Source organism: Garra rufa, chromosome 22, assembly GCF_049309525.1.
Source record: "Garra rufa chromosome 22, GarRuf1.0, whole genome shotgun sequence".
In the NCBI taxonomy this organism is placed as follows: domain Eukaryota; kingdom Metazoa; phylum Chordata; class Actinopteri; order Cypriniformes; family Cyprinidae; genus Garra; species Garra rufa.
In genome coordinates, this window is record NC_133382.1 from 3119858 (window position 1) to 3143162 (window position 23305).

At 30.2% G+C, this 23305-nt stretch overlaps 1 protein-coding gene across 2 annotated transcripts in view; it reads right to left on the reverse strand.

Annotated features, from left to right (window-relative positions):
• usp22 (ubiquitin specific peptidase 22) overlaps positions 1-23305 on the reverse strand; it is a 67436-nt gene that overhangs the window by 4854 nt on the left and 39277 nt on the right. The window contains exons 4-9 of one of the 2 annotated variants that reach the window (XM_073828095.1): positions 17369-17470; positions 9050-9216; positions 8811-8958; positions 4786-4891; positions 1131-1289; positions 927-1053 (exon numbers count right to left, since the gene is read on the reverse strand). In XM_073828095.1, coding sequence (XP_073684196.1) covers positions 927-1053; positions 1131-1289; positions 4786-4891; positions 8811-8958; positions 9050-9216; positions 17369-17470 — 809 coding nt within the window. The remainder of the gene's footprint in view (positions 1-926; positions 1054-1130; positions 1290-4785; positions 4892-8810; positions 8959-9049; positions 9217-17368; positions 17471-23305) is intronic. The other variant, XM_073828096.1, reaches the window with a different exon arrangement.

Below are 23305 nucleotides of genomic sequence, written 5' to 3' on the forward strand. Positions count from 1 at the left end.
AACAAATACAAAATGACAGTACAGTAATAATAATAATAATAATAATAATAATAATAATATTTTAGCAAGATTTAATATTAAAATGATTATTATCTATATAAACATTAAAATTCTATTCTAATGTGTAAAATGAAAATAATAAAGTACAGTAATAATAATAATAATAATAATAATAATAATAATAATAATATTTGAGCAACATTTAATAATTATTCCAAAATATTTAATTACTCAAAATATTTAAATTCTATTCTAATGTGTGTAAAATGAAAATAAAGACAATACAGTAATAATAATAATAATAATATTTTTTGCAACATTTAATAATTAATATTAAATGACAATCATGTATAGAAATATTAAAATTCTATTCTAATGTGTGCAAAACTAAAATAAGACAATAAAGCAGTAATAATAACAATAATTAAATTATTAATAAAATATAATAAAACCAATTACTGAGTAACTTATTTTAAATAGTACACAGAAATTTAGAAAAAAAAAATATATATATATATACACACACACACACACACACACACACACACACACACACACACACACACACACACAATAATAATAATAATTTATGAAAGTTAAATTATAGAATATTTAGAGAAAATAATAATAACAACAATATGGACTGTATAAAAATTAGGACTAATTTTTATATTCGCTAAAAACTACATTTAACTGTGGTATTAATTTATCAGTTTCAACTATATAATAGAAAACATATAATATAAATATAAACATGGGAAAAACAATAGGAGATATAAGCATGCGCAATTATAAATATATGATGGATGAAGATTATTATCTTAAAAAAATCTAAATAATATTGACTTCTAACATGCATCAAGTATCCCTACTCCAAAGTGCATCATATACAGTCCATTTTGACATGCAACCAAAACCACACTCACTTTGAGGTGGAAACAGGCCACGATCGGAAGCCTCTTCATTGTCAGCTGCTTGGTGGATTCCTGGTAACTATGACAACCGCTGCATTTGATCTTGGCGCTGCTTCCTAAGTGCTCCGGTCGGGTGAACCTGCAACGCAGAAGCGGGAGTCAGAGGCGGCTAAGCCTTCGCAGACATGCGGCTGTCAGCGGCGTGAGCGTCTCTACCTGCGCAAGCAGTCCGTGAGCGTGGTGGCTCCGGTCGGGTGACTGTCTCCGTTCACCACGCTGCCGTCGCTGCCGGGGCTGAGCGGCCAGAACGGAGTGGACGAACCCGGCAGATCCAAACTGATGTCCCAGAACGGGTCTATTGTGGTGGAAACCCCACTGCGGACACCAAAACACAGAACAATCAGCAAAAAACAGGAGCGTTCCTATGCATTAATATTCAAATATAACACTAAAAAAAAAATTATTTTCTAATTAGTTTCCCAATATTTTTGTGGAAAAAATTACTGATATAAAAATGTAATTGAATAAAAATGACAAATTATCAAATACTTTTATTCATTACATATATCTATTTTCAAATTAAATGTTTTGGTGACAAAAATCACTCAAATAAATTAAAGATTCATCATTTAAATACAGCGTAAAACATTTAAATGATAATACATATGTGCAAAAACAAAAGAAAAATTCAGAAACATTACATTTAATATTCAAATGATCAAAAATATTACATTTTCTAATTAAATCATTTCCCTATATTTCTGTGCTAAAAAAAAGTGCTGAAAAAAAAAAATCAAATAAATATTTGTACTTATTTTGTGTGTGCAAACAAGTACTGATAAAAATATTAAATAAAATACATATTTAACATTTAAATACTGTGTAAAATATTTAAATGGACAATAAATATATTATAGTTGCGTGCAAAACATAAAACATAAAAATAAAAATTCAAAACACGTTAAGTTTAATATAACACATAAATTAATTAAATTAAATATTTAATATTTACATTGTGTAAAATAATTAAATGGATAATAAATATTTAAATTTATTGTATTTGCATGCAAAAAAAACAAACATTACATTTAATATTTAAAAAACACTTTTCTAATTAAATAGTTTCCGTATATTGTGTGCGAAAAAGTACAGAAAAATAAATAATTAAGAATAATTATATACATTTTTTTTAATTCTGTCAAATATTTAATTCTATAAATATTTTTTACTTAGCAGCGTTTCTATGTATTTGTCAGTTCAGGTACTGCAAAGCCTGAAAAGACTTCTACTTAATTGGGTGGAAGTCATTAAAACTTGACTTGATGAACACAGTGGTGCTTAAATAATCAAGAGCCAGCAGGAAGTGAAAGGGCGGAGTGAAGTACCTTTGTTGAACACAGGGTGGCGCTGAATGAAATTAGGATTTTAAATAGGATCTGAACACTTGAGGATGTTCAGTGGCTTTCTAACTGGGTTACATACAGAAAATACAATATATAGGCATCGCCTCTGTTCTCTGCCTATGTAGGGAGCATTTTAAGGAAACAGAATTAATGGCTGTTACAATAAGTAGGAGGAATAATTATGCTGCCTACTAAGATACCTCATGTGGACCTAATTAGTTTAATACCAAAAAGTGCAATTTTATTATTATTACTATTATCATCATCATCATCATCATAGTATTTTAATAATCAAATACTTGTATGCATTACATTTATTTTCAAATTGAGTATTATTTATTTGTGGGAAAAAACCTGATAAAATTAAAATAAATATTTATTATATAAATTGTGTAAAATATTTAATTAGAAATTAAACATTTTTAAATATATTTTTTTGTATGCAAAAACAAAAAGTACTGTTAAAAATTCCAATAAATTAAATATTTAAAATTGAAATACTTCTTTAAATATTTAAATGTATAATAAATACATTTATATTAGTGTGCAAAAAGTACTGATAATAATTCAAAAACATTATTCAAACATAATACATAAAAACATTTACTTTTCTAATTAAATAGATTTGAGCAAAAAAAAGTACTGAGAAATTTTTTATAAAATACATATTGACGTTGTGTAAAATATTTAAATGGATAATAAATATTTAAATGTATTATATTTGTGCGTAAAAACAAAAAGAAAACTATAAAAATTCAAAAATAAATTACATTTAATAATCAAATAAAACGCAAAAATATTTACTTTTCTAATGAAATTGTTTCACTATATTTTTTGTGAAAAAGTACTGAGAAAATCAAATAAATTTAAATACTCTTAGATAAATATTTTTACTTATTTTGTTAGTGTGTGCAAACAAGTACTGATAACAATTCAAATAAATTACACAAAATGTTAATATTAAATATTTAAAGTATTTAAAAGGATAATAAACATTTTAATGTTTTCTGTGTACAGAAACAACAAAAAATATTTTTTTTAAATGTAAATAAAACAAATCTTTTATTAAATAGTTTCCCTATATTTTTGTGCAAAAAAGAGAAACTAAAATTAAATATTTAATTTCTGTGTAAAAAATTTTATTAGATAAATATTTTATTTTATTTTGTGTGCAATCAAGAACTGCTAAAAAAATTATGTAAATGCTGTGTAAAATACTTAGATAAATATTTGTCTTATATTTGTGTGTGCAAAAAAAGCACTGATAACAAACCAAAAACATTAAGTTTAATATTCAAATATAATAATAATAATAAAAAAATCTAATTAAATAGTTTACACAATATTTTTTAATATTCAAACATAATAAAAATATTAAATTTAATAATTTAAATAAATAATTATCCCAATATTTGTGTGAGTGCAAAAAAAGTAAAATAATTAAAATGAATAAATAAATATTAAATATTTAAGTGAAAGTTGAATTGAACAGACAATTCTGTCATGATTTACTCATTACTCACCAAACAGTCTTTAAAATATCTTCTTTTGTGTTTAACAGAAAAAAAAAAAAAGAAATTCACCCAGGCTTATAACAACATGACTGTGAGTAAATGACGACAATTTTTATTTTGGGGTGAACTGCAAAAACGTTTTTTCATGAACCTGTCAAGTTTGAGATTTGGGGATTTTTTGTTTTTCATAAAGTATTTTTTTCAGACTAGTGGAAAGAAAACATCCAAAATACGCTGTTAAGTGTTTCTTTTAAAGCACTTTTTCTATTTGCGTCAATAGATTTCAATCACAATCCATATTTTTAAAGGCGGTTTTCTCAAAACGAGTTTTTTTTCCATAAATCTCCACTTAGGTAGCTCTTACACACAACTTGACATTTTTTATTCCTGTCTATATCCTGAAGGTTTTTACAGAGGGACCTGCTCATATATAATTAGCTTGATTTTATACATTTTACTCCAAGCGTTTTTTTTTTCCCCCTGAATTATGGCGTGACAAAATGAGAAACCCTAATGTAAAACCCTCTGTAAAAACATTTGACTCTAATATGTAAATAAATAAATAAATAAACAAGAATTTTGAAACTGGCTTTATCCAGTGTTTACATTTTTTGTACTGGAAATGTATGCAAATTAGTGCATATTTTATTATATAATGACTCATTTGCATATTTACACCTAGCATTTTAGAAAACTTGCAATACAAAAAAAATGTTTGCAATGTATCAATGTAATCAATCAACTGGGTAAGTAAGGTAATAACTATTAGTTATTTTTTTTACCCTATTCAGCTGCAGTGTCTCGCCTTAAAAGTGAATAACACATATCGCCACATTGAATTCAAAGCATCTATCTGAGCAAAAACAGCTATGTGAAAGCTCAACACAGAAGTTAGCTCTGGCCGTTTGATCCGGGCTCTTCTAAAGCAAGCGTGAGCGCTGCGTCGGATCTTACTGGCAGACTTGGCAGGTGACGTCAGACTGCAGGCCTCCCGTGAAGATTTGGTCAATGATGCAGTTGCAGTGGTTTGGGTTGTTGGCTTTTTTCCCATTGTCATCTCCTTAGTGGACATGGAAGCAGCATATGAACACACACACACAGAGAGAGAGAGAAAGAGAAGGTCTGATTAGAAAGCAGCACTCGGATTGCTGCAGAAACACCCCTCCCTTGGCTTTCACACTGCAGGAGGAAGACTGAGGTCTGTCTCTCCCCCTTACTTCCTCTCTCTGCGAGATTCGCCCACCCACTCTCTGACCCTGACTCTGACTTCCTTTAATGCGACAGGACGCTCTCTCTCGCACATGCGCACCAACGCAGGACCATTAATGATTTAACATTCTTCCTGGAAATGTTTCATCCCACAGAGTCACGAATCTACGAGTGATCTCAATGAAATACTGAAATGTAACAAAATCTCTCTGCTGTTTGATGCATTACTGAAATAGTTTCTGGAAGTCGTTGGGAAATGTTTGGAATAGCTTACAGGATATTAAAATGAGTGCTGTGGGATTAATCACAATAAAGATGAATTGCAATATGGATTAGTGGAATTATTAAATCACAAAGGCTGTGATTTAATTAAAGCAATATATGTGTTGAAAATGCAACGTCTGCCAATCATCTTCCTATAGTGCATTTATAAACAGGCTGTTGCAAGCATTAAAGCCTTTTTTTTGTAAAAAAAACAAACAAAAAACAAAGCAAAATATGCAATTCTAATTTATTAAAACCAAAAATATTATAGAAATATAATTATAGAAATTATAAAAATATTATATAAAAATTATAAATTATATAAAATTATAAAAATAAAAAAATATATATTTTTTATATTTTTATCACATATACATATAAATATGATAAAAATATACAAATAATAGTTTTACAGTTGAAATGTAAAATTACAATATTAATAATTGTCTAAAGAAAAAAAAAATATATATATAATTTTTTCACGCATGTATAGTATTAATATTGTTAATATTAATTATAATATATCTATAATTAATATAGATAAAACCATATTATCATTGTTTTACAGTAAAATATTACATGACAATATTTCCTATTTTAACTAATATTTTTATTTAGTAATAATATTATAATAATTTTAGTCATATTGCTACATACAAATAAAAGCTTGATTTAGTTTAAAAAAATATATGCAATTATAATTATTATTAAATTATAATAAATTATAACTGAATAAAACACTATATTTATTAAATTATAAATAAATGTTTTCCAGTAAAATATTACATGGCAACATGTCTTAATATTTTTATTTAGTAATACAAAGAAGAAAAAAAAAGTCATTGCTTCATAAAAATGAGAGCTTGATTTAGTTTGAAATAAAGCAATTATACATATTTTTTTAAATTATAAATAAATAAAACAATATATTTATTAAATTAAATAAATACATGAATAAATGTTTTACAGTAAAACATTGCATATTTCTTATATATGTCTAATATTTTTATTTAGTAATAATACAAATAAAAAAATTACCGTTTTAGCCACACTGCTACATAAAAATAAAAATAATATTTAAGAAATAATATAATTTAATTTTATAGTGAAATATTACACATTAAATTATTTTACTATTTATTATTATTAGTAATAAAAATACTAAGTATATAATAATATTACGTAATTTGCTACATAAATGCCAAACTGTGCCATCCAAAAAATATATATATATAAATTTTTTTTTTGGAGAAATTGTGTAGTCATATTTACTGATAAAATGTGTGTAAATTTTCTTGATAATAAAACACTATTACTATCAAAACATTGCTTTGTTGTGAGCATTCAGATCAGCCCAACCCAGCCACACTAGCTCCACCAATGGCGTGATTTTGGAGGCGGGGCTATTTGTATATCCAGCCAATGGCAGATGCAGCATCACAGAACTCACACACTTCATCGTGAACAGCTCTCACATCTCAATCTACAGCGTAAACGCATTGTGTTGTGGCTCGTCCTGCTTTCCGACAGCAGATTAGTCCTGAAATACAGCTGTCACCATTAACACGCGTCACGCAGCCTTCCCTCATTATCTCTCCTGCTCCATACCACCCATTTCATCTGAAAACTAGCCAGATGGAACTAATATAATTAACTAGCTAATGCTGCGTTTCACTCAATTTGGAAAGACGAAATTTGCAACTTCCTACTGGATGAAGCGCAACAGATCTTGAAGACGGCCTTCCGCCTCCGAAACAAGACAGAAAACCAATAATTGCAGAGATGCAGCACACAAACATGCTGAATGAATCACAAAATAAATACTAAACAATCACTCAAATTAGACTTTACACAAAATACAATTGCGAATTGCCAAATTGATTAAACTTAAATAAAATGTGCAATCAACTAGTATGCTAGGATTTGACTTTAAAAGGAAAATATGAATTTATTATTTGTAAATTATTATTTACATTTATTTTTTACTGTTTACTCTTATCATCTCTTATTAACTTATTATTATTAACAAAAATAAAGTATTTACTTTGCATTTACTCACAATTTCTATTTGTGACATTTATTTTTCATTTTAATATTTTATAATTGTATTTTGAATATTTAAAATGTATTATTAATAAATTATGATTTTTCAATAACAAAAATAAGTGAGCAATATGCCTTTTGGTTGCAATGTTTAGGAAAAACCCACATCCAACTATTATTATTTATAAATTATTATTATTTTAATAATTTATTTTGTTTCATGTATCACCTTTTATTATTAAATTATGAAATGATGATGATTATTATTATTAGACTTTGCATGTACGGTTTTATTATTAACTCATTTATAAATTGTTTTAATAATTTACTTTGTATCATTTATTCTTATCACCTTTTAATATTAACCTATTAAATTATTATTATTATTATTATTAGACTGCATTTACGGTTTTATTATTAACTCATTTATAAATGATCATTATTATTTTAATCATTTACTCTTATCACCTTTTCATATTAACCAATAAATTATTTTTATTATTATTATTAGACTTTGCAATTACTGTTTTTATTATTAATTTAATTATAAATTACCATTATTATTATTATTAGTAGTAGTAGTAGTAGTAGTAATAATAAAACATACATGTACATTATTATGATTTTGTAATGTTAACTGTTGAACCTTTTGCTATTAATGCATTATTATTTATAAAATATGACTTAATTATTCCATTTTTTTACCTCTTTAATTTGCATTTACTGACAATTTTGATTTGTAATTTATTGTTTATAAATTACTATTATTATTATTATTATTAATATTAATTACAACAAAATAAATAAGTAACATACAGCTTGGTTGTTGCATCTAAATATTTCAGAATCAAGTAATGTTGAAATAACAAGAAAATCACAATTAAAATATATTTAAATTATGATTTTGTAATGTTTACTGTTGCACCTTTTGATATTAATGTATTATTATTTATAAAATATGACTATTAATAATTATAGCTTTTTTTATTTGGCTTATTTTGCATTTACTGCCAAATTTGTATTAGTTCTTTATCGTTTATAAATAATTTTTTTTATTTTTAATAAACAGTTTGGCTGTTGCATCTAAATATTTCAGAATCAAGTAACGTTGAAATATCTAGAAAATCACACATTAATATTTTTACTTTTTTTATGATTTTGTAAATGTTTACTCCTGCACCTTTGCTATTAATGTATTATTATTTATAAAATATGACTATTAATAATTATAGCATTTTTTGATTTGTTTATTTTGCATTTACTGCCAATTTTGATTTGTAATTTATTGTTTATAACTTACTATTATTACTGGTATTATTAATATTTATCGCAACATAAAGTAAATAAGTAATTTACAGTTTGGCTGTGAACTCTGAAGGGAACAAAGAATAAAAACTGAATTAAACAGCTATCCTCTGATTGGCTGTTCCATGAGAACAGTGGCACCTGATTGGCTGAGGTACCTTTGCAGTGTCTGTGCAGCACATCCAGAGCAGCGATGAGGAACTCGTGAGCGTCCTGCTGCTCGTATCCGGCCAGGTGTCGTGCGTGAGTCCAGACCAGGTGCAGCAACCGGAAGGGAATGTGGGGAGAGCGGTGACCCGAGTAGAACTACAGGACGGACCAATAGAGAGAAGGATGATGTGTGTAACAGAAGGTCTAAGACACTCTGTGTGTGTGTGTGTTTGTGTTGAGCTCTCACCTCCTGAAAGAGCTGAGACATTTCACACACGAGGCAGGAGTTGGACTGCATCTCACACTTGTGTCTGTCGGACAGGAAGAAGTCCCTCAGCAGCGGAGTGTGTGTGAGAGCCTGAACGATGCAGTTCATAAAGCACGTGTTCCCAAGATTTATCAAACCCCTCAGTCCTGAAAGAGACGAGACAAGAAATAAGGAGAGAGTTAGAAATAAGAATGAACATGGAGTCCTTTTTGAGCCGAGTATTCACACTAAAAAAATGAATCACCAGTGATGGTTGGAAAAATAAATATATCATTTTATATTTTTAACCTGTTTAAACTTCTTAGCTTCTCCTTTTAACCTAAAGACAATAATAATTAATATCAATAATAATAATAATAATTTACTACAAAAAGTACAAAGTAAATGAATAAAAATACAATTGTTGTTAATAATAATAATAAATTGATCAATTACTAAAACGCAAAGTACAATTAAAAATATGTGTTATGATAATTGTTGTAATTATGAGAAATGAAAATACAAATTATTTACGGTTATTATTTTTATTTATTTTTTAATTGTTAATATATATTAATAACAGTAAAATAATAATAAAAAAACAATAATAAATTGCTACAGAAAAATACAAAAATACAAAGTAAACACATAAAAATACAATTGTTGTTATTATTGATAAATTACTCAAAATGTACAGAAAAAAAGTGTTATCGTAATTATTGTAATGACCAGAATTAATAATATTAAAAATAATTAATAATATTAATAATACATTAATTACTGTAATTTTTATTTGTTATTTATTATTCTGTATGTTATTAAATATTTTTAATAGTAAAATAATCATAATCATCATAATAAATTACAATAAAATGTCAAATTTTAATTATAATTATTGTAATTAAGAGAAATGTCAGTATTTTTTACTACTTGTAAATGATTACTGTTTTATTAATATGAATATTATTATTTTATTGTTATTAATAAATTGTTGATAAATACAAATAGTAAAAAGTAGATTTTAAAATACATGCTTTGTCATAATTATTGTGATTAAGAGAAATGATCATAATAATAATAATAATAATAATAATAATAATAATAGATACATTATTAATATAATTAATTTAACATTTGCATTATTTTATGCTATTATTTTTATTTGTCATTTACTATTTAAATTAATATTGTCATTAAATAATGATAATAGTCATAGTATCAATAATAATAAAAATAAATAAACAATTTTTACTCATTTACATTATATTAAGTATTATTATTAACAATTTATTACTTCATATTTACTGTTTGTCAATTTTTATTGGCAATTTATAATGTATAAGAAATATAATAAAAACAACTTTAATAATTTACTTTATTTTTATTGCATTTGTATGAGTATTTTATTACTTATAAATGATTAATATTACTTATTAATATTACTAATAAATACATTTTTAAAAAAATAGTTAAAAATATATTATATTAGTAATTAATTATATTAGTAATTTATTATTATTTCTATTTCAGTAATTTATCTTCACCATTTTATTAACAATTTATTATTTCTAAAGTATTATTATTACCAATATTTTATAATTGCGTATGTCAATTTTAGAAATGTTTAATGTCTAAAAAATCATAACATTATTTTTCAATCACTTACTTTATATTTACTGCATCATCATTTGTATCAGTATATTACTTATGAATGATTAATATGATTTATTGTTAGTAATATTATTAAAAGAACTATTCACATATATTGTATTTACTGTTTATTGTCTACTTATATTAGTATTTTAGTATTCATAATGATGATAATAGTTAGCATTATTAAAGTTAATAAATAATGAACGAGTAATATGCATTAAAAAAAATATCAAAAATAATAAAAAAATAATACTTTATAAACATTAAAAAAAAGCCCTGACCTGGTGATTAAATTGAAACAAATTATACAATAAATAAATAAATAAATAAATAAAATAAATAAATTTAAAAGGACATAAACAAATGGTTAAAGGGAGTTTTAAGTCCATCCAAAAATCAGGTCTTCCAGCACAGCTTGAACAGATTCAATAATATTGGTTTGATAAACCAAGTTTCCAGTCGAGCGCTTGTGCACATTGGTTAAAACCAAGCAACCCAATGCATTTTCACAAAGCAAATATCCTCGTCTGGATCTGAAGTGCATGACCTCAGAAGCTTGTGCATGGCTGAACACAGCAGGCCTCTCTCTCCGTCAGATAATGAAATGACTCAAAAGAATCATTAGCTCAAGAATCTGATAACTCTGGATGTGCTGCATATTTCTGAACCACTAAAAATAAATTGGCTTCAAAAGAGCCATTTGCTTTAGAATCTGTCTATTCTGGTTGTGCTGTATGTTTTTGATTCACTAAAAAGAACCTATTCAAAAGAGTCATTTGTTCAGGAATCGGTTGGATCAGTCCGGTTGTGCTGTGTTTTCAATTCAAGGTAATGAAATGACTCAAAAGAATCATTTGCTCAAGAAAGAATCTACTCTGAATGTGCTGCATATTTTTGGAATCTGTTGGATCAGTCCAGTCATGCGGTGTGATTTCGATTTAAGGTTATAAAATGACTCGGAGACATTTGCTCAAGTATCTGGATGAGTTGTGCTGTATGTTTTTAATTCACTAAAAAGAACCTATTCAAAAGAGTCATGTGTTCAGGAATCGGTTGGTTCAGTCTGGTCGTACTGTGTTTTTGATTCAAGGTAATGAAATAACTCAAAAGAATCATTTGCTTAAGAATCTGTCTATTCTGGTTGTGCTGTATGTTTTTGATTCACTAAAAAGAACCTATTCAAAAGAGTCATTTGCTCTGAAATGGGTTGGATCAGTCCGGTTTTGCTGTGAATTTTTGATTCAAGATAATGAAATGACTCAAAAGAATCATTAGCTCAAGAATCTGACTACTCTGAATGTGCTGCATATTTTTGAACCACTAAAAAGAACCTATTTAAAAGAGTCATTTGTTCAGGAATCGGTTGGATCAGTCTGGTCGTACAGTGTTTTCGAATTCAAGATAGATAATGAAAAGACTCAAGAATCTACTCTGAATGTGCTACATATTTTTTAATCTTTTTTTTTTGATTCAATAATATTGGTTTGATAAACCAAGTTTCCAGTCGAGCGCTTGTGCACATTGGTTAAAACCAAGCAACCCAATGCATTTTCACAAAGCAAATATCCTCGTCTGGATCTGAAGTGCATGACCTCAGAAGCTTGTGCATGGCTGAACACAGCAGGCCTCTCTCTCCGTCATTCAGAGTCTCCTCCCGCTGAGCTGAAGTGGGCAGCGTTTCCCCTCCCGCTCTACACTTTGACAGGTTACAGGAGGCCCATGAGCCGCGGGACGAGCCGACAGAAGGCCTGCGCTCTCACAGGGTGGCTAAACGCCTTCGACTGGCCTCGCTCCAGATCTACAGCTCTCAGACATCTGCTCCTCATGCTTCCCTGAGTTTAGTTAAAAGGAGAGACGGGGATGGAGAGACGACCAAAACGAGTAGCCGATTGTGAGAAGACCTGGAGATAGAGAGACACATGCCCGGCCTCATCCAGCGCCTCCCGAGGCACCTCGCTCTTTCAAGTGCTGATGTATTATTAATGCACACGAGTGATTGAACATCGCATGCACGCCTGATCCTACTCGCACACCGCTGCTCACAACAACCCCCTGCTTCAGTCTCATCACAAACAACACTGTTTATACGCTGGACAAGATTCACACGCAACAAAAACAGATTGCTTGCATGAAATAAATTGGGTGTGCATTGTGTCAAACAACATAACTAACGTTATATGAGTTTCTCTGCATTGCTGTTTTAAGTGATTCAATTATTCTGGTAGTGATTCTAGTTTTATTTATGATTCTTAAACTTGAGGAATATATGATATAATATTCTTTATTTAAAAACAAACAAAAAATGTGATAATTGTGATATAAGATTCACTGTATTCGAAAGAACCTCTTGTTCATTCAGGAATTGTTTGGATCAGTCCATTTGTGTTGTATGTTTTTGATTTAAGGTAATGAAATGACTCATTTAAGAATTGGACTACTATGTACATGCTATATATACAAAAAAATGTGAGTTGGTTCTTTTTAGTGAATCAAATACATACAGCACAACCAGTGTAGTCTGTTTTTCGCAATACAATGATTCTATTAAGTCGTTCTTTGTAGTGAATCAAAAACAAAGCACAGCCACAGTAGTCTGATTCTTGAGCAAATGATTCTTTTGAGTCATTTCATTAGCTTGAATCAAAAACCCAGCACAACCAGACTGATCCAACCGATTCCTGAGCAAATGACTCTTTCGAATGCGTGTTTTTTGATTCAAGGTAATGAAATGAATCAAAAGAATCATTTGCTTAAGAATCTGACTACTCTGGTTGTGCTGTATGCTGTACTTTGAGTCGGTAAAGGAGTCGTTTGGATCACTCTGGATGTGCTGTATGTTTTTGATTTACTAAAAACAACCAGCTCAAAAGGAATCATTTGTTCAGGAATCAATTGGATCAGTCCAGCCATGTGGTGTGTTTTCGATTCAAGGTAATGAAATGACTCAAAAGAATCATTTGCTTTAGAATCAGACTACTCTGGTTATACTGTATATTTTTGATTCACTAAAAAGAACCCATTTCAAAAGAGTCATTTGTTCAGGAATCGGTTGGATCAGTCCAGTCGTGCTGTGTTTTAAATTCAAGCTAATGAAATGACTCAAAAGAATCATTTGCTTAAGAAAGAATCTACTCTGAATGTTCTGCACATTTTTGAATCACTAAAAAAAAAAATGGTCTCAAAAAAAGTAATTTGCTTATGAATCAGACTATTCTGGTTGTGCTGTATGTTTTTGATTCACTAAATAGAACCTATTCAAAGGAGTCATTTGTTCAGGAATCGGTTGGATCAGTCTGGTTGTGCTGTGTTTGAGATTCAAGGTAATTAAATGACTCAAAAGAATAATTTTCTCAAGAATCTACACTGAATGTGCTGATTTTTGAATCATTAAAAAAATGTTTAAAAGAGTCATTTGCATAAGAATCTGACTACTCTGGTTGTGCTGTATGCCTTTGATTCACTAGGACCATTTGTTGAGAAATCGGTTAGATCAGTCCGGTTTTGCTGCGAGTTTTCGATTCAAGGTAATGAAATGACTTCGAAGAATGATTTGCTTAAGAATCAGACTACTCTGGCTGTGCTGTACGTTTTTGATTTATTATAAAGAACCAGCTCAAAGGAGTCTTTTGTTCAAGAATCGGTTGGATAAGTTCAGTCGTGCTGTGTGTTTTCGATTCAAGGTAATGAAATGACTCTAAATAATCATTTGCTTAAGAATCAGACTACTCTGGTTGTGATGTATGTTTTTAATTCACTAAAAAGAACCTATTCAAAAGAGTCATTTGTTCAGAAATTGGACTATTCTGAATGTGCTGTATAGTTTTGAACCACTAAAAACAAATGAGTCTCAAGAGAGTAATTTGCTTAAGAATCAGACTATTTTGGTTGTGCTGTATGCTTTTGATTCACTAAAAAGAACCTATTTAAGAGAGTCATTTGTTCAGGAATCGGTTGGATCAGTCTGGTCGTACAGTGTTTTCGAATTCAAGACAGATAATGAAAAGACTCAAAAGAATAATTTGCTCAAGAATCTACTCTGAATGTGCTACATATTTTTGAATATAAAAAAAAAAATAAATAAATAAATAATTGTGCTGTATGTTTTTAATTCCCTAAAATGAACCGATTCAAAAGAGTCATGTGTTCAGGAATCGGTTAGATCAGTCCAGTCGTGATGCGTCGATGCATAGTAATGAAATTACTCAAAAGAATAATTTGCTCAAGAATCAGATAACTCTGGATGTGCTGCATATTTCTGAACCACTAAAAATAAATTGGCTTCAAAAGAGCCATTTGCGTTAGAATCTGTCTATTCTGATTGTGCTGTATGTTTTTGATTCACTAAAAAGAACCTATTCAAAAGAGTCATTTGTTCAGGAATCGGTTGGATCAGTCCGGTTGTGCTGTGTTTTCAATTCAAGGTAATGAAATGACTCAAAAGAATCATTTGCTCAAGAAAGAATCTACTCTGAATGTGCTGCATATTTTTTGAATCTGTTGGATCAGTCCAGTCATGCGGTGTGATTTCGATTTAAGGTTATAAAATGACTCGGAGACATTTGCTCAAGTATCTGGATGAGTTGTGCTGTATGTTTTTAATTCACTAAAAAGAACCCATTCAAAAGAGTCATGTGTTCAGGAATCGGTTGGTTCAGTCTGGTTGTACTGTGTTTTTGATTCAAGGTAATGAAATAACTCAAAAGAATCATTTGCTTTAGAATCTGTCTATTCTGGTTGTGCTGTATGTTTTTGATTCACTAAAAAGAACCTATTCAAAAGAGTCATTTGTTCAGGAATCGGTTGGATCAGTCCGGTTGTGCTGTGTTTTCAATTCAAGTTAATGAAATGACTCAAAAGAATCATTTGCTCAAGAAAGAATCTACTCTGAATGTGCTGCATATTTTTTGAATCTGTTGGATCAGTCCAGTCATGCGGTGTGATTTCGATTTAAGGTTATAAAATGACTCGGAGACATTTGCTCAAGTATCTGGATGAGTTGTGCTGTATGTTTTTAATTCACTAAAAAGAACCTATTCAAAAGAGTCATTTGTTCAGGAATCGGTTGGTTCAGTCTGGTTGTACTGTGTTTTTGATTCAAGGTAATGAAATAACTCAAAAGAGCCATTTGCTTTAGAATCCGTCTATTCTGGTTGTGGTGTATGTTTTTGATTCACTAAAAAGAACCTATTCAAAAGAGTCATGTGTTCAGGAATCGGTTGGTTCAGTCTGGTTGTACTGTGTTTTTGATTCAAGGTAATGAAATAACTCAAAAGAGCCATTTGCTTTAGAATCCGTCTATTCTGGTTGTGGTGTATGTTTTTGATTCACTAAAAAGAACCTATTCAAAAGAGTCATTTGTTCTGAAATGGGTTGGATCAGTCCGGTTTTGCTGTGAATTTTTGATTCAAGATAATGAAATGACTCAAAAGAATCATTAGCTCAAGAATCTGACTACTCTGAATGAGCTGCATATTTTTGAACCACTAAAAAGAACCTATTTAAAAGAGTCATTTGTTCAAGAATCTACTCTGAATGTGCTACATATTTTTGAATCTCAAAAAAAAATTGTGCCGTATGTTTTTAATTCCCTAAAATGAACAAAATGATTCAAAAGAGTCATGTGTTCAGGAATCGGTTAGATCAGTCCAGTCGTGATGTGTGTTTTCGATGCATAGCAATGAAATTACTCAAAAGAATCAGATTGCTCTGGATGTGCTGCGCATTTCTGAATGACTAAAAACAAAATTGCTTTAAAAGAGCCATTTGCTTTAGAATCAGACTATTCTGGTTGTGCTGTATGCCTCTGAATAAAAACTGGATCCCAGTTCCTAATCCTAGCCGTTTTAGAAAAGAAATTACTAACGTGCAAAATGATTTTGCTCTTGAAAACAGTGTTTTATTTAATTTCACTCTCTCTGAAGTCGAGCATCGAGCTCACAGCTGATTGGTGCGTCTTTAACGAACATGTTTTGACACTTCCAGTAGACGCAGCCTCAAGCTGTTGTGTCGCGATTCGTTACGTCATCGCACGCCTCCGGTTTACTCAGGCTGTAAAACCAACAGCCGCCCGATCCATCTCGCACAATAACCCTACTGAATTCATCATACATGGGCCATATTATGTCCTAAATGATCAATGGAAGCTCTGGCTCTCATATGGCTAATCGCATTAGTGCGTTTCTCTGGGTGTGAGAGAGGCTGGCGTTTAGCGCCTACGCTGGGCCTGTGGTGCAGACATTTAACACTATTACTCCACTGCCAGGCCCTCTGACTGAGGGGAAACAGGCGAAAATGAGAGAAGGGAGAGCGCTGAAATCGCTGAGGAGGGGACTGATTATTTCTCTAATGGCCAGCGTCCACATCTCTCCTTATTTGTGTACAGAGAGACTCTTATTTTTTCCTTCCGTCATGGCATGCACACACAAAAATTGATGAAAATGTTCAAAACCGATGGCACTTGTGGCCAAGAAACAAAGAGCGCTTTGGCTCCGGTGCAATCTGCAGTCTCTAGACGCTCGGCTACTACAAAATCGCTTGAACCGACTAGTTTTATACAGATGAGTTTTGGCAGACTCCTAATCAACTACTAAGAGCCGAGCGGTGTTATTGAACAGGCTTTGGGAGAAATCGCTCAGAAACGTGGCCTGTGGGAAATGAAGTTCTTACCAATGGTGCAGTTGGCTGTAATTTTCCTTCGTTTGGGGTTGTGTCGCAGCAACTCCAGCTCTCGTTTCGTCGGCTCCCACATCGAATATTTCTCTCCAATACCTGATTTTAGAGAATTCGCACATTATATTTCACATATAGCAACCTATGAATATACACAACAGATTTTTAAAAAAGAAATTACAATTTTTAATCAGCAAGGATGCATTAAATTAATCCAAAGTGACAGTAAAGAGTATTACAATGTAACAAAATATTTCCATTTCAAATAAATGCTGTTCTTTTGAGTTTTTTCTTTTCTTTTGAGACTCAAAGAATCCTAAAAACCAAAATGTATCATGGTTTCAACATTGATAATAACCAGTAATGTTTCTTGAGCAGCAAATCAGCCTATCAGAATGATTTCTGAAGGATGATGTGATACTGAAGACTGCAGTAATGATGCTGAAAATTCAGGAAATAAATTACATTTGACTATATATGTACATAGAAAACTGTTGTTTTAAATTTTAATAATATTTCATATTTTTACTGTATTTTTGAGCAAATACATTCAGCCTTGAAGAGCACATTATTATTATTCCAAACTTTTGAACAGTAATGTATATTTTCTGCTTAGGGCTTGTTTAAAATTAAACTTTATTTACTCATTGACCTGAGCTTATTCACCTCAGTTTTTAAGTAAGTTCTCTCCAATACCTGATTGTAGAGAATCTGCGCATTATATTTCACATATAGCAACCTATGAATATACACAACAGATTTTTTTTATTCAAGATGCATTAAATTAACCTAAAGTGACAATAACAACTTTTATAATGTAGCAATAGTTTTCCAATTCAAATAAATGCTGTTCCTTTGAGTTTTTTCTTTTCTTTTGAGACTCAAAGAATCCTAAAAACAAAAACATATCATGGTTTCAACATTGATAATAACCAGTAATGTTTCTTGAGCAGCAAATCAGCCGATCAGAATGATTTCTGAAGGATCATGTGATACTGAAGACTAGAGTAATGATGCTGAAAATTCAGCTTTGATCAAAGAAATAAATTACACTTTACTATGTATTCACATAGAAATCTGTTGTTTTAAATTAGAATAATATATCATATTTTTTACTGTATTTTTAACCAAATAAATTCAGACATCAAAATATATACATATATATTTTTTAAATATTTACTATTATTCCAAATTTGAACTGTAATGTATATTTTCTGCTTAGGGCTCGTTTAAAATTAAACTTCATTTACTTATTGATCTGAGCTTATTCACCTCTGTTTTTAAGTAAAAACAACATAATTTGTAGATATTTTTTGCTAATGTTCATCCAGATCAGCTCTACAAAAAAATACAAAACCTTTGCTAATCCAAAGATACAAGTTAATAATAAAAGCCAATTTTTAGTAATAACTAACAAGAAATGTATATGCATTTATTTGTTTTCCGGTCATTTTATTTGACTGGGAACACCGTAAGTATGACAACATGGGGGGAAAAGGTATACTTACATTTTTGGGAAGTTGTTAAATCCTGTGTGAGCAAAGTCAGTAAGCTTTAGTCCAATGTGGTAAGATTAACTAGCATTTTCAGGAAAAAGAAAACCCTCTTCAGGTTAAAATGACCGGAACACAACATGAGGGACAGGAAATGTTCACATACAAAAACCCCACTGACACTGACAAAATGTTCAGTGCTCAATTTGCAATTGGCTGTGATGCCTTCACTGTAAATACTTCTGGAGCATCAGTGAGTGTTTGAACCTTCTGTAATAGTTGCATATGAGTCCCTCAGTTGTCCTCAGTGTGAAAAGATGGATCTCGAAATCATACAGTCATTGCTGGAAAGGGTTCAAATACACAAAAATGCTGAAAAACCAAAGAATTTGTGGGATCTGAAGGATTTTTCTGAAGAACAGCTGGCAGTTTAACTGTTCAGGACAAACAAGGGACTCATGAACAACTATCATTAATTTTTATAAATTCAACTATTATTTTCTCTTGTGAACTATATGTAAACATCTTATGTGAAATATCTTATTAAGGTCAGTACTAAATAAACAATAAATGCATTTTGTATGATCCCTCTTATTTCTGTAAAATAATAAACATTTTGCAGATTCTGAAAGAGGGGTGTTTTTTTTTTTTGCCGATATCCGATATTTTTCAACTCATTTTGGTCAATAGCCGATGATGATACCGATAGATTTCCTTTTGCGTCTCTTCTCTAAAGAAATTTAAGCAAATAATTTTTCATTTTGGTTAGTTTTTAACAAGAATGTATTTGTTAGAATTAAATAAACAATAATGTTCTTTTATAATGACAGTACATTGAAGCTTTGGAAAAAAAAAAAAAAAACTAAAGCGATAAATAAACTATACATCAATCGCTGCATTTTTTATTTTTTCAGGTAACATTTTTTTTTAAGACTTAACATTTGTAAATAGTCTAAAGCAAAAGAGTTGGCAGCATTTATCAGTAAATCCGATATTACAAAACCGATATCCGATTATGGTGAAATGCTTAAATACTAGGGATGCAACGATACCATTTTTTCAAAACCGATCCGATACCAAAAATTCTGAGTATCGGCCGATACCGATACCCGGCCGATATCAGTGGAGGTCTTTGACCTTCAAAACTAAAGAATGTATACAATTCACTTTGTCATTAAGATTTATTTGTTTTAGGTAAAGCAAGAAATACCAAATCTGCTTGCACGTTGGATAAAAAAGGGTGAAAAAAGAGATACATGCACGAGTGCAATCAAATTCATAAATTCATATTAAGATTAATGTTTTAAAAATAACATTTTGAAAACAGAAATATTACAGATATAAATAACTGAACAGATCTGCCAGCAGATGGCGGCAAGACACTGATTTAATTACTGAATCATTTCATTCATTTGATTCGTTCGAACAGATGGTTCATTCAGAATAAAGCAAGTGACTCTCTGTTTGAATGGGAAATTGAATCATTTCACTAGATTCGTTTAAAAACGCACGTTCATTCATAAACGAAACACCGCTGTGTTTGAATGGAGATGTGCAGGCTCAGTTGTGATTTGTTTCAGATTACTTTTGACGATGAAATAGAGCAAAATCAGGCAATAGTGTTATAGTCAGACAACATAAGTCATTTAATAATAACTTCTTATTTATTTAACTGCTGTATTAAACAATCGCGAAGTCCTTGTGTTCTTTTGCGTGATGCTTTTGAAGATGCTTGATTAAATTTGTGGTGTTGTAATTCGAAACACTACTTACACCTTTTGAAAGTTGGGCTTTGCAAATATTACAATTTGCAGTGCTACTATAGCTGCTGTATCAAGAGTCAAATATTTCCAAATCAGGAACATGTTTACCGCACTGAGGTAGACTTTGCATGTGAAAGTTCCCTCTGAACTCGCCTGTCACACTCACATCACATGTGGTTTTGTAAGAAGCGCAATGCATTTTATTTTTAAGGCAATGTTTTAAAATAATTGTGTTCTTGTATGAACTATTATAGTTTTTACAGCAGACTATTATTTCTTGCCATTTATTCAATCAAACTCTGGTAACGGTATCTGTCACCGATATCCGATCCATTCAAAAAGCTTGGATCGGCATCGATACCGATCCAGAGTATCGGATCGATGCAACCCTATTAAATACCGGGAAAAATATTGGTAAACTGATATATTGGTCGATCTCTAGCTAACACACCCTGACGTATTCCTCTTATCGGCAAGACATCGGCATAATCTTTAAATGTAAATATCAGCATCAGCTGGATATTAAAGCCATTATCGGCCGATTCCGGTATCTGTCCGATAATATCACGCATCCCTACTTTCTATCAAATTTATCGGACATTATCAAGATGAATTTGTTCTGAGAGTTTAACTCTGAGATAAATATAAAATGAGATAAATTTTAGGAATAAATTTTAGCTTTGACTGTGCATAAAACATGAACACTATTATTTTGCTGCCTAGCAAACACTTCCTTCAGCAAATGCAAATCTGGTTTACGATTGTTGCATCTCACACTAGCAAAAATGTATGAAAGCCCGTTTCTGCCACTGAATAAAAAAAATAAAAAGGTGATTGTGACTTTTTCTCAGAATTGCGAGATACAAACTTGCAATTGCAAATTAAAAAGTCAGAATTGCAAGTTTATATCACAAGTTTATATCTTGTAATTCTGACTTTATAACTCACAATTGCGAATTTATATTTTTAACCTTTTTTTCAGAATTGTAAAATATAAACACAATTGCAAGAAATAAAGTCAGAATTGCGAGATATACACTTGCAATTGCGAGTTTACATCTCGCAAATCTGACTTTTTTCTCGCAATTGTGAAATATAAACTCACAAACTCACAATTATAAAGTCAAAATTGCGGGATATAAACAAATTGCAAGAAGTTAGCAATTTTGCAAACTCGCAATTCTGCCCCTTTTTCTCGCAATTCTGCGAGATATAAAGTCAGAATTGAGGCATATAAACAATTGTGAGAAATAAATCGCAATTTCCAGTAAACATCTCACAATTTTTCGTTTGCAAGTTTGTTTCTTGCAGTCAGAATTGCGACTTTATTTCTCGCAATTCTAAAAAATTTTTTTCTCTGAGTTATGAAATATAAACTCTTAACATAAACAATTGCGAGATATAAAGTCAGACTTGCGGGATATAAACTCGCAATTCTGACTTTTTTTCCCCTGCAATTCTGACTTTTTTGTACAATTCTGTAAAACGTGAAATATTTCAAATTTCTGAGAAAAAAAAAGTCAGAATTGCGAGAAAAAAGTCAGAATTGCAACTTTATTTCTCGCAATTGTGTTTATATCCCACAATTCTGACTTATTTATTGCAATTGTGATTTTTCTCTCACAATTCTGACTTTTTTTCTCTGAATTATGAAATATAAACTCACAATTGCGAGATATAAAGTCAGACTTGCGGAATATAAACTCACAATTGCAAGAAATAAAGTCGGAATTCTGACTTTTTTTTCTCAGAACTGAGTCATATAAACTTATTTTTCTCAAAATTGTGAAAAACTCACAATTGTGATTAAAGAAAGTCAGAATTGTGAGATACACTCGCAATTGCGAGAAAAAGTCAGAATTGCAAGAAAAAAAATCCCACAATTCTGACTTTTTTTCTCAGAATTGTGAAATATAAATTAAAAATTGTGAGATATAAAGTCAGAATTGCGGGATATAAACTCGCAATTCAAATTTTTTCTTCTCCGAATTATGAAATGTAATCTCACAATTGCAAGAAAGAAAGTCAGAATTGTGGGATATAAACAGAATTGCAAGAAATAGTCGCAATTCTGACTTTTTTTTCTCAAAATTGTGAAACAAACTCACAATTGCGATTAAAAAAAAAGTCAGAATTGCGAGATACACTCACAATTGTGAGAAAAAGTCAGAATTGCAAAAAAGAAAATTCTCAAAATTGTGAAATATAAACTCACAATTGTGAGAAATAAAGTCAGAATTGTGGGATATAAACATAAATATAGATATAAACAATTCTGACGTTATTTCTCGCAATTCTGGGTTTGTATCTCGCAATTGCAATAAATAAAGTCAGAATTATGGGATATAAACTCACAATTACAAAAAATAAAGTCAGATTTGTGGGATTTAAACAACTGCGAGAAATAATGTCGCAATTCTTACCTTTTTTCTCAGAACTGAGTGATATAAACTTGCAATTCTGACTTATTCTCTCAAAATTGTGAAATATAAACTCACAATTGCGATTAAAAGTCAGAATTGCAAGAAAAAAAGTCAGAATTGTGATGTAAACTCGCAATTCTGACTTTTCTCAAAATTGTGAAATATAAACTCACAACCGCGAGAAATAAAGTCAGAATTGAAAAAAAAAAATTTCATTGCAATTGCAAGTTTAGATTTCACAATTCTGAGAAAAGT